The 12,603-nt window shown below is 40.9% G+C and overlaps 1 protein-coding gene across 4 annotated transcripts in view; it reads left to right on the top strand.

The window, feature by feature from the left end:
* Nucleotides 1-12,603, top strand: part of AHCYL2 (adenosylhomocysteinase like 2) — a 156,758-nt gene that overhangs the window by 134,703 nt on the left and 9,452 nt on the right. For all 4 annotated transcript variants that reach the window (XM_037049220.1, XM_037049219.1, XM_037049221.1 and 1 more), the window contains exons 9-12: nucleotides 1,193-1,256; nucleotides 1,727-1,815; nucleotides 5,365-5,435; nucleotides 8,773-8,867. In XM_037049220.1, coding sequence (XP_036905115.1) covers nucleotides 1,193-1,256; nucleotides 1,727-1,815; nucleotides 5,365-5,435; nucleotides 8,773-8,867 — 319 coding nt within the window. The remainder of the gene's footprint in view (nucleotides 1-1,192; nucleotides 1,257-1,726; nucleotides 1,816-5,364; nucleotides 5,436-8,772; nucleotides 8,868-12,603) is intronic.

The raw sequence follows: 12,603 nt of genomic DNA, 5'->3' as shown, positions 1-12,603 counted from the left end.
GTGCAATACACCATGAGCTCTGTGGGAATGGCCCACTGACTCCGAGAGGGCGCTTCTGTAATTGGTCTGCACTGCCAAAAAGCAGTGCAAATGTACACTTCTGGAGACTGAGGTAGGGAGACTAAGAATATCCCAGATGTGATTTTCAGATCATAAAATAGATTGTATTTTAGGAACTCTTCTAGAGGGCCTGGGACTAGAAGAATTAGAAGTCGGAGACTTGACATGACACACACGCCACCAGACAGCCCACCTCCATCCCCCTAACACATCTGTTCATTGAAACTCCTCTGGGGGTGTAAAGTGGTGTACACTTTACCAGAAGCTTTGACTGATGTCTTTTCTATCCTTTATCCTTGAACCTTGAGGCAAATGTGAGTCCCCAAGATCACAGAGAAATCCCTACCTAACTGGAATCCATCCAGGTCTTAGCCTATCATTTGCAGAGTGGCGAGAGTTGGTGGGCGAAGTTTCCTTTCCACCACGTAGCCATTTGTAGTCAGGGAAGACTGCAGGAAGTAGCTGGGAAAAGAGGCAGAAAGGGTGCAGGTTGGTCAAAGCAAAGGAGGCTGAGAAATACGAACTATTGATTTTCCCTGCTCTGCCAGCCCCTCCAGGGCCATTCTCCTAAACCTCGATTTTTGAGTGTGGTCCCGCCAGACTAGACTTCTCGCTTCACTCAACTAAGAATTGCCTCTGCACGTAATGGGTATTTACTGAGTTTCATTTGGGTTTAGAGAGTTACACTAGTTCCTCTTGGGTGGAGTTGTCAAATCATTAAAAAGACAGGGTGAACTCTTCAACAGGAGAGGTTAACAGATAAGTAGAATGATCCACAAATATTTTCTATTTCAGAATAGGCTGCTTTTAGTTGAAAACCTTTTAATGTTTAAAAGTTACTTTGTAGTTTATAGCTCCTTCCCTTCTGTACCACTTCCAGAACAAGGGGAAAGAAAGAAGGAAAAAACAAAACTGACATATAGTTGCAATTGAATGGATGGAGTGGAGTGAGAAAAACACATATTTTATTAAACCTTTCTTTCTGGTATTAAACATTTTTATAGGATAAAAACCAGGTTTTCTTTCAAAATTAGGGGAGGGGGGAATCCATAAAACATGAAAACAAGGAGCACAATCTAATCTCAAGGGAGAAATGAAAAGATTTTTCTGATGGATTTTTTTTCTCCGCCAGACTGAAAAGGACAACAGACATGATGTTTGGTGGTAAGCAGGTGGTGGTCTGCGGCTATGGAGAGGTAAGGCTCACCCTTTCAGGTATTCGGTGTTTAAAATACATTTTGCTAAAATAAAGTAGAATTTTTCATGGACGTAAGAGGATGTTCATCCACCACTTTAGATGTGGGGTCGGTGGGCAGTCTTTGGAGACTCTGTGGTTAAAATAAAATGTTTCTTTTTCCCTTTGCATTTTTGCCATTTTTTTCTTAAGTTGATTTTCTGACTATTCTAGTTTCTGATGTTCTTTAGCTTGTGTTTTGATTATAAATCGTGAGAGTGGGTGTTTCTTATGCACATGCGTGTGCTAAGCAGGGGCTAGGAGTTTGTATGAGCCGCATTCATTTATTTGTTTTTCTTATTTCTCCCCACGCATGAATCTATTCATTGAAATTCCTTTGGGGGCGTAAAATGGGGGACACTTTACCAGAAGCTTTGAGAAACTGTTTTCTTGTTGACTTTGCTTATTATGTGTGCTTTCTCCTTTTTTCAGGTGGGGAAGGGGTGCTGTGCTGCCTTAAAAGCCATGGGCTCCATTGTGTATGTGACCGAGATTGACCCCATCTGCGCTCTTCAAGCCTGGTAAGCACGCAGGAGGAGACTTGCCTTCTCCTCGGCACCACGGTCTAACCTGTGACCTTGTAGCTGCCTCCAGAGAATGGCCTGGGTAACTCCACAGTTTAACTGAGAGGGGCCCCGATCCTGAAAGAGGCTGCCGTTAGCTGTACACGTCTGTTTCTCAGCGATCAAGGAGCTCTGCTCAGAGAGAACAAAGACTATCAGGAAGGCTAAAATTTAGAATTCCTATGGAAATAGCCCCAGCCTTGACCTGGAGAACAAGTAGCCCCTTACCTTCTCCATGTATAATCCTTCTCCCTTTGAAAAACGATCCAAACAGAGTCAGGCTGGTACCAGATCCTTTCTCGTGTGATGCACTGAAAGGACACCTCTACAGCAGTCCTCCCCAAACTGTATAGCCTAGGTCTAATCAGGAGGACACACCAGACAAATCCAAATTAAGGGTAAAATCTATGAACTGAGTGAAGAGTGTGTGGGAGTTGTTTGTAATATTCTCGATTTTTTAAAAGATTTTATTTATTTGCAGAGAGAGGGGAAGAGGGGAGAAAGGGAGGGAGAGAAACATCAATGTGTGGTTGCTCCTCAAGTGTCCCCTGCAACCCAGGTATGTGGGTCTCCCCCCCTGGAGGAGACCTGGCCCGCAACCCAGGCATGTGCCCTGACTGGGAATCGAACCAGTGACCCTTTGGTTCGGAGGCCAGCACTCAATCCACTGAACCATACCAGCCAGGGCTATATTTTTATAATTCTTAAGTGTGAAATGATTCCAAAAGTAAAAGTTATAAAAAGAGAATAGTTTCTTTCCCATCTATAAAATGTGAGTACTCTTACGTACCTCAAAGAGTTGTGAAAGTTCAGTAACATAATTATATATTTATGTTATAATGCATGAGCATATATAATAATCATATAATTATATAAAGTACAGCCCTGCTGCCACATACTTTATAAATGCTCACTGAATGATAGCTATTATTAATATTGTCTCTTCATCCTCAACAGGATGGAGGGACCACTGTCCCTGAAAAGTACTGCAAAGCCCCGGTGTCTGTAGCCTGGGTAACCCACCCAGTCTGTACCACTAACCCTCCAGAGGAAAGTAGCCAGGACAGCCCCGGCTGGTCTGGCTCAGTGGACTGAGTGCCAACCTGGGAATCAAAGGGTCACCAGTTCAATTCCCAGTCAGGGCACATGCCTGGGTTTGCCGGCCAGGTCCCCAGTGGGGTTGTTTGAGAGGCAACCACATGGATGTTTCTCTCCCTCTCTCCCTCCCTTCCCCTCGGTGTAAATAAATAAAAATTTAAAAAAAGAAAAAAGAAAGTACCCAGGATAGATGAGGCATGGCATAAAGATTTCATCGTAACCACTTCTCCCTGTCCTACCATTCCTCATACGTCCTAGCCATAAACTCACAGATTTCCCCAGCAGAGTTGGTAGCCCAGGGATCCAGCACACCATTCTAATACTTTCAAGATTCATTAGAGAAACCTGAACTTGTTTTAATACCGATTGAGATACTGATTCAAATTCTACCCATGAATTGATCACTTACAATACATTAGATACTATGCTCTGTGGTAAGGCTGAATGAGATGAATGAGACAGGACAAACAGGAAAGGAACCACTGCGCAGTGCAGTAAGTGCTATGGTGAAGGTAGACAGCACATGCTCTTTTAGGAGCACAAAGGAGAAACATCTAACAAATGAGCAAGGGGGCAGGGTTGAAAGAGGGGTCAGTACAGTCTTAAAACTTGTGTAACTGATTTCTTAGTTTGGAAATAAATTCCATAGTCACAAAGGAAGGAGAGAGCACAGTTTATTTAAGAAGCTTGAAGTATTTTATCCCTGGCTGGTGTAGCTCAGTGGATTGAGTGTAGGCCTGCGAACCAAAGAAGCTTGAAGTATTTTAATGTAGCTGGCTGCTGGGATAAATTTGGGAGGAGGATAATATCTGAGGTAGGAATCATATGTCAGCATAATCATATATCAGTATAAGTATTTGGGTCTTATCCTGAGAGCAGGCAGTCTCACTGAAGTCTTTCAAACAAGGAAGTGACATGATCCAAATTGTGTTTAGGGAAAACATACCACAAAATGAATTAGAGAGGCATAAACCTGGAAATGATGAAACTGGGCCAGGAGCTACTGTAGGTAACATACATAGACAAAATAAATAAATAAATAAAGCCTGAACGTAAGCAAGGCCAGCATGTATGGAGAAGAACGGACAGATTCTAGAGATTTTAAGGAATTTAGGAAAAAGAATCAACCACATTTGGTGACAGCTTCAATTAAGAAGAGTCAGTAGGCTCAGATATTCTAGTTTATTTGGCTTGTACAGTTGGGCGAACAGTTAATGCTAATAATCAATATAGAAAAAGAAATAGATAGGGTTCGGGGTGTGGAGAAGATAATGATTTTCTTTTCAAACACGGTTTGAGATCCTTGTGGGACATCCAAAAACAGCTCTCCAGCAGATAATTAATCCGTGGCTTTGAAGCTTTGGAGAGATCTCAGCTAAAGATACAGATGAACAAGTCAGCCACCTATGAGGGGTCATTTATAGCTGAGGAAAGGGTATGAGAAGTGCTGAAAGAGTAGAGGAAAGAGGCCCAGGCCCGGCTTCTCGGTTGCAGCATTGTCTCATATCCCCAAAAGTTGCCAGTTCGATCCCCGGTCAGGGCACATAGCTAGGTTGCAGGGTCAGGGAGTGTAGGGGAGGCAACCAATCAGTGTTTATCCCTCACATCAATGTTTCTCTCTGATTAAATAAATCAATAAACATATTCTTGGGTGAGGATTTAAAAAAAAAGAATAGAGCCCTGGCTGGTGTAGCTCAGTGGATTGAGCACTGGCCTGCGAACCACACGATCGCAGTTCCATTCCCAGTCAGGGCACGTGCCTGGGTTGCAGGCCGGTTCCCAGCAGGGGACTCATGAGAGGCAACCATACATTGATATTTCTCTCCTCCTCTCCTTTCCTTCCTCTCTAAAGATAAATAAATTTTAAAAAATATTTTAAAAAAAGAATAGAGAAAAGAGTGCCCTATGCTGTACCAACATTTAAAGATTGACTGAGACTGAGAAGGAGCAATCAGAGAAGTAGGAAAAACAGTGTCATGGGCTCCAAGGAGCATAGTGATTTAAGAAGGCAAAGAATGTTTAATGTAGCAAAGGAAATCAAATAATACAAGAGTCTAAAAAATTCCACTTTGGCATTCAGGAGATCATTGATGATCTTGGGGAGAACAGTTTCCGTGGGGAGTAGGTGCAATGGTGCAATGGCACTTACTAGAAACTTGATTGGGGAATCTCATGGTTGACACTGTCTCCGTATTTTCAAGAAGAATTGGGTTCCAGTGATGTGAAAGAACCTTTTCTTTCTGTCCTCTATGAACTGATTTGAATTCTTCTCTGCTAAGTATAGTTCAGCTCTATCAAGAAGCAGCAACAGTGTAGGTCCCAGAGCACTGGCAATAGCTTAGGAGGTTCTGTGGTAAGAAGCTTGTGAGCTGTCTACTTTGGTTTATTGATCATGTTTTATTTCTACAGTATGGATGGATTCCGACTGGTGAAATTGAATGAGGTCATCCGACAAGTGGATATTGTTATTACCTGTACAGGTATGATTATAACACGTAAAATGGGGTGGCACTTGGGAACACTTTTATGGAACAAATGATGACTGAAAATGTTCTGAACAAAACCAAACTCTGAAAGCCAGAAATAGTTGTCCAAAAACCAGTCAACCTTTTGTATTCTTCCTGTCTCTTTGGAGCTCTGACCAAAAGTGTACCTTCGGGTCATTCCTAGAGGAAGTTTCCTTCCCATCTCTTTGTTCTATGTCTCTATCTATTTTCAACCACCAGAGAGATGGCTAGGGACGAGTTTTATTTGGGAAGCCAGATCTTATATTTGTACATTTGATTTTTTAATTTTACTTCCAAAACTAATATATATTTCTTTTTTGTCTCTGCAATTAAAGCAAGGGTAGAGCAAGATTCTTTATAGTTACAGAAAGGGGGAAAGGCAGCTGTGTTAATTCAAAAGAGGTAGACTTTGAGTTTTAGAGAGGAGTATGCAGAAATGGCTAGCTCTCTTGGACTGCCATTTTATCTTTATGGTAGAACCATAAACTGTTGGAGTATCGGTTTTCTTTTATAATTACATTTTAGAGGAAGAAAATTGGAATATTTAAGAATAAAAGTATATATGTAGGCTCAGGAAGTTCTGGGGGCAGAGAAGAGGGATCACAAGAAACTGTTCTTGCCTCCCATCAGTCCATTAATCTATTTTTAAAAACAGATTTATTGAGATCTAACTCACATAACCATAGATTTCACCCACTTGAGTTTATAAAGTTTTTTTACCAAATTCATATGCTCATACAACCATCACAAACTAACTTTTTTATTGAGATATAATCCACATATCAAAAAATTCACCCTATGTACTCTTCAATGGTTTATTTAGTTGTTATTTTTTAACCCTCACCCGAGAATATTTTATTATTGATTTTTAGAGAGAGGGGGAGAGAGAGAGAAACATCTGTGTGAGAGAGAGAGAAACACCGATGGGTTGCCTCTCCCATGTGCTCCAACCAGTGGTCGATACTGCAACCTTGCTATGTGCCCTGACTGGGAATCAAACCCACAACCTTTTGGTGTACAGGCCGATGTTCCAACCCACTGAGCCACCCAGGCAGGGCCAGTGGTTTTCTTTGTTTGTTTGTTTTTGCTTTAAAAAGGTCTGTTTTTTAATTCTGGAACTTTTTTTTTTTCTTTTAGGATTTTATTTATTTATTTATTTATCTTTAGAGGGAAGGAGAGAAATATCAATGTATGGTTGCCTCTCATGAGTCCCCTGCTGGGAACTGGCCTGCAACCCAGGCCTGTGCCCTGACTGGGAATCGAACCGCGGTCGTGTGGTTCACAGGCCCGCACTCAATCCATTGAGCTACACCAGCCAGGGCTTAATTCCAGAACAATTTCATCACCCCCAAAAGAAACCTCATACTGTGAGCAGTCGCTTCTCATTCCGCCCTCTACCATCCCTCAGCCCCAGGCAACCATTCATGGGTCTGTGTGGATTTGCCTATTTTAGACATTTTGTATAAATGGAATCACACAGTATGTGGTCTTATGTTACTGGATCTTTTTAATTCAACATGTCAATGTTCATATTGTGGCATGCATAATATTTTATTTCTTTGTATTGCTGAATACTATTCCATTTTAAGGATATACTGTACCAGATTTTATTTATCCATTTATCAGTTGATGGACGCTTGAGTTGCCTTCACTTTTAGGCTATTAAGAAAAATGCTGCTGTCGCTGTGGAAAGCAGTACGGAGGTTCCTCAAAAAATTAAAAATGGATCTGCCTTACGACCCAACAATTCCACTTCTGGGTCTATATCTGTAGAAACCACAAACACTAATTCAAAAGGATATATGTACCCTTATGTCCATTGCAGCATTATATACAATAGCCAAGATATGCAAGCAACCCCAGTGCCCATTATTACACAAGGGTATAAAATAAGTTGTGGTACATATATACCTGTATTATGCAGCTGTACAAAATATGAACTCTTATCATTTGCTTCAGCATGGATGGACTGAGAGGGTATTATGCTAAGTGAAGTGAGACAGAGAAAGACAAATACCGTGTGATTTCGTTTATTGTATGTGTGGAATCTAAAGAACAAAACAGATGAACAAACAAAATAGAAACAGACTTATAGATACATAGAACAGACTGCTGGTTGACAGAAGAGAGGGGGTTGGGGGACTGGGTGGAAAAGGTGAAGGGGTTAAGAAGTACAAATTGGTAGCCACAAAACAGTCACAGGGATGTAAAGTACAGCATAGGGCATATGGTCAGTAATATTGTAATGACAATGTATGATGCCATAGATAGTTGGGGGACCCCTTTGTAAAGCATATGATTGTCTAACCACTATCCTGTACACCTAAAACAAATACAAAATAATATTGAATGTAGTTCAGAAAAAGAATAATGCCGCTGTGAACCCTGTGTGAAAGTTTTTCTGTGAACATGTGTTCAGTTTTCTTGGGTATATACAATGTACCTTCAGGTGGAATTGCTGGATCACATGGTAACTCTGCTTTTAACATTTTGAGGAATTGCAAACTTTTCTAAAGGGACCCCGCCATTTTATGCATGAGAACTGCAGTTTCTTCACATCCTTGTCAATATTTGCTGATGTCTGCCTTTTGCCGATGCCGTCCCAGCAGGCGTGAAGCAGTATCTCACTGTGGCTTTGCTGTGCGCTTCCCTGATGATGCTGAGCATCTTTCCATGTGCCTCTCGGCACATCTTTGTTTGTACATCTTTTTCTTAAAGAAATGTCTAGATGGGTCATTTACTCATTTTTTCAAAAAGATTTTATTATTTTTAGAGAGAAATAAAGGGAGGGAAAAAGGGCAAGAGAGAAATAATCGATGTTTGAGGGAACCAGCTGCCTCTTGCACCCCTCCAACTGGAGACCTCGCCTGCAACTAGGAATTGAACTGGTGACCTTTTGGCTTCAGGATGACACCCGACCCACTGAGCCACACCAGTCAGGGCATTTGTTTGTTTTTAAGTTGGGTTGTCATTTCATTGAGTTGTCTAAGAGTTCTTTACAAGTTTTGGATACTAGTTGCTTATCTGTTGTATGATTTGCAAATATATTTGTAGCACAAAAGTTTTCATTTCAGTGTGGTTCGGTTTGTTTATTTGTTTGTTTGTTTGTTTTGGTTCTCGTGCTTTAGATGTTATATCTAAGAAACCATGAGCTAACTTAAGGTTAGAAAGATTTATTGTTTCGCTAAGAGTTTTAGTTTGGGCTCTTACATTTAGGCCTCTGATCCACTTCAAGTTAAATTGTGCGTGTGGTGTGAGGTAGGGGTCCAGCTTCGTCCCTTCTCACATGGCCGTCTCTTCTGTCTTTAAGGGAACAAGAACGTAGTGACCAGAGAGCACTTGGACCGCATGAAGAACAGCTGCATTGTTTGCAACATGGGCCATTCCAACACGGAGATCGATGTGGTAAGATTAAGTGACTCGTCACTGGGGGCTTTTTCTTTTCTCTTTGCCAAGAAAAAAAACTGGAAGAGGAAAGAGCAGGGTCGCCAGCCGTCCTGAATGTGCCTGTCCTGGCAGAGCCGTCCACAGTCTGTGCACTTACTAGCCCTGTGATCTGTGCTTGTGGGTAACGCTTCCTTGTCTCCACGTGATCATTTCAAATGATTGTTGTCTTCCACCCAAGCTTCATACCTACTTACACTGTAAGCCATTTTATCTTTATGTTTAGGAGTCAGAGCTGTGTAAATTCAAAACTATAAAAATCGTATAATAAATGGGAGTCAGTTTTTATAAAATGGTAGTCATTATCTTGGGGATGTTTAATCTTACCATAAAAGTGAGATAAGTAGGTTGGTTTAAGGAAGTAAGTCCAGGCAGTGAAATCTATGTGCTGGAATGAGAACATGGCTTACGTTTGTTTGACGGTGTCTGGCGAACCCTGTGGTTTCTTTTCTCTCGCTCCCTCTTTCATTGGGCTCAGTCTCCCCTGGACTGTTTTCCAAACGTGTAGCGATTAGATCTGCAGGTGCCACAATCAACTCAGTGGCACGTGTTCCTCGTATTCCTCAAACCTGGAAAATATATCACTTTGGCCCTCTAATTTAATTATTTTACCCTAAAATTTTTCAATCCAATATAACACTTGGTCCAACTAAGTTGCCCAAGTAATAGTTACTAGAAGTGTTATTTATTTCTTTTCAGACTTACCAAAGTATCTCTCATTGTGACTTGCACTCTGGTTTTAAATTTTTTGTGGCATTTTTCTGGCACAACTATATTTCTCTCTGGGTAAATGGCTCAAGCAAAGCATGCTTCTGTCCCCACTGAGGGCTGCTCTGATTGAGCTTCGGCATTGCCAGGTAAGGACCAGCTCACCTACTGAGAGCCTATTGGATAATATCTATTTTAAATGGTTTCTCATAGTATCTGTTTTAAATGGCGTCTCTTTTTAACTCTGCTCTGTTCTTCTATTTATAAAAATAGCTGGACAAACAACCTCCCAAAGCCTGTTTCTACCCTTGAGGTTTCTGAGTGGCATGGCTCCATGATCCTGTTTTACCATGATATTTTGCTTATAATGAATCACTTAGTTCTTTTTGTAGTTGTTGTTAAGTTTTGCCATACTGCCCTTTAGTAAATAGTCTAAGATATTAATATGTCTAAAACTGTCTAGCTCATGCTTGTACTTTTCTGGATTGATCTGCTTATAGAGCCCCCGATGGGAAAAGCTTAAGCAATGTTGTCCCTACTCTAAGCCCTAATGAGAAATTTTCTGATTAAGGGAAAGGGGAAGGAATTTTCCCCCTTCTAAACTCTCAAGCACTGAAATAAAAATAACTCCAAGTGCAATTATGTATTTTTACATTTTTACTTTATCTCATTTCATCCTCTTGGCCGCCCCTTGGGACATTATTCTTATCCTTGACTTTCAGTTTGGGAAACTAAGAAGTTAAGTACATTATTTAATCATTGCTTTGATTAAAAAATGAAATTAGAACTCAAAATTCAGGACATTTTACTTCTAGGCTAGATTTTTTAAAAAATTCGTTTACCTGCGTGTTGTGGTATTACCTTCTTGTGATTTCTAGATTAACTTCAAATTGGGAAGGTAATCTCTCCTCTGAAGGCAGCCCACACACAAGTCTGACCATATCAGGATGAGGTCAGAGAGGTGATGAGCCAGACCTTACAGGGTCTCACTGTAAGAATTCCTGATTATATTCTTTTTTTAAAAAGATTTTATTTATTTATCTTTTAGAGGGGAAGGGAAGGAGAGAAATATCAATGTACGGTTGCCTCTCGTGAGTCCCCCACTGGGAACTGGCCTGCAACCCAGGCATGTGCCCTGACTGGGAATGGAACTGCGATCGTGTAGTTCGCAGGCCTGCGCTCAATCCACTGAGCTACACCAGCCAGGGTCCTGATTGTATTCTGAGAGAAAAAGGGAGCCCTCATAGGGTTTATAACAATCTGACTTCTGTTTTAAAAGAATGGGTTTTATTTTTAGAGGATCACCCTGACCTCTGTTGAAATGGGGCCTAGTTTTGCTAGTATTGCTGGGTAGCCCAGTATCTGCTGGGGACACTAGCCAAAGGCCATCTCTCGCTTCTTTTTGTGCTTTTCTTAGAAAGTACATGACCAAACCAAGTAGTCCAGAGAGTGTGATGCTCAGAAGAGCTTTAGAAAAAAATTAAGTTACTCAACCTTTGATGGTAGTGTCACAGGGCATACAAAATAAAATGTAAGGAAATAGCAAACTCAACTAACAACTGAAACCAGAATGTCCTTTCCCTACTTAGCAAGTTTGTATTGAATATTTGCTCTGCCTTGTGCCAAGTGCTTGTCTGAAGAATAGCAGTGAATAACAATATGCTGAACTTTATACTCTAATGTAGGGGACAGCTAATAAATAAATAGACAATTATTGTCGGTGCCTAATGTGGAAGAAAAACAGCCAGACGAAGACATGGTGGTTGCTGTTTTCGTTAGGGTGATCAAGGAATGTCTTTTTAAGGAGATAACATTTGAAGAAAAACCTAAATGAATTGCAGGAGCAAGCCCTCTGAGCATTCTATTCAGAGAGAGTGGTGAGTGAAAGACCCTGAGGTGTAGAAAGTGCTTAAAATGTTTGAGGAACAGAAAGGAGGCCATCTTGGCAGGAACAGAATGAGCCAGGGGATGGGATAGGAGACAACTCAAGGAGTACGTGTTACGTAGAGCTTTGTTAGCTCCATGGTAGGATTTGGGATTTTATTCTGGGTACAGGGGAAGCCATTGGATGGTTTTAGGTGACTGACAAAATCTGACTTACAGTTGACATATATCATTATATTAGTTTCAGGTGTATGCCCCAGTGATTAGACATTATATAACTTACTAAGTGATCGTCCCAATCAGTCTTGCACCCAATCTGGCACCATCCATAGTTATTAGAATAGTATTGATTATATTCCCTGTGCTTACTTCATATCCCCATTACTATTCTGTAACAACCAATTTGTATTTCTTCATTTCTTCGCTTTTTTTCACCCATCACCCAAACCTCCCTCCCATCTGGCAACTGTCAAAATGTTCTCTGTGTTTATGAGTCCATTTATGTTTTGCTTATTAATTTTTTGATAGATATGTGTTTATTGCCATTTTATTGTTTTTTCATTGATTGATTTGAGAGAGAGAGAGAGAGATTGATTTGTTGTTCCATTTATCTATGCATTCACTGGTCGATCCTTGTATGTGCCCTGACCAGGACTGAACCTGCAACCTTGCTGCATTGGGATGATGCTCTAACCAACTGAGCTACCTGGCCAGGGCTTATTGTTCATTTTTTTTTTCTTCTTCTTCTTAAAGAAGACCCTTTAACATTTTGTATAGTACTGGTTTCTTGTCCGGGAAGCTCTGGATCTGTCTGTCTGCCACCCAGCCAGGGCTTTCCAGATATTTTTTGTATTCAAAAGTTTAAGGGGTGTGTGTGTGTGTGTGTGTGTGTGTGTGTGTGTGTGTGTTTAAGTAGAAATTTATAGCTTTACCCAACCTCGAGATGTTGACTGTTGCATTTTTAGGAATAACTATAGCTAGCTCATCAAAAATTAGTCATTTAGAAAGCTGCATTTGTTTCTGAGGGATATTTATCCTGTGAATACTTTGGGAGCTTGTGACAGGGACTGTGCTCTCAGCTGCCTTTTGGCCGCGTCTTACACCT

This window comes from Sturnira hondurensis, unplaced genomic scaffold (genome assembly GCF_014824575.4).
Source record: "Sturnira hondurensis isolate 20B ecotype Veracruz unplaced genomic scaffold, ASM1482457v3 Scaffold0006437, whole genome shotgun sequence".
Lineage (NCBI taxonomy): Eukaryota > Metazoa > Chordata > Mammalia > Chiroptera > Phyllostomidae > Sturnira > Sturnira hondurensis.
The sequence above is the reverse complement of the archived record's forward strand: the minus strand, read 5'-3'. Positions and strand labels throughout refer to the sequence as shown.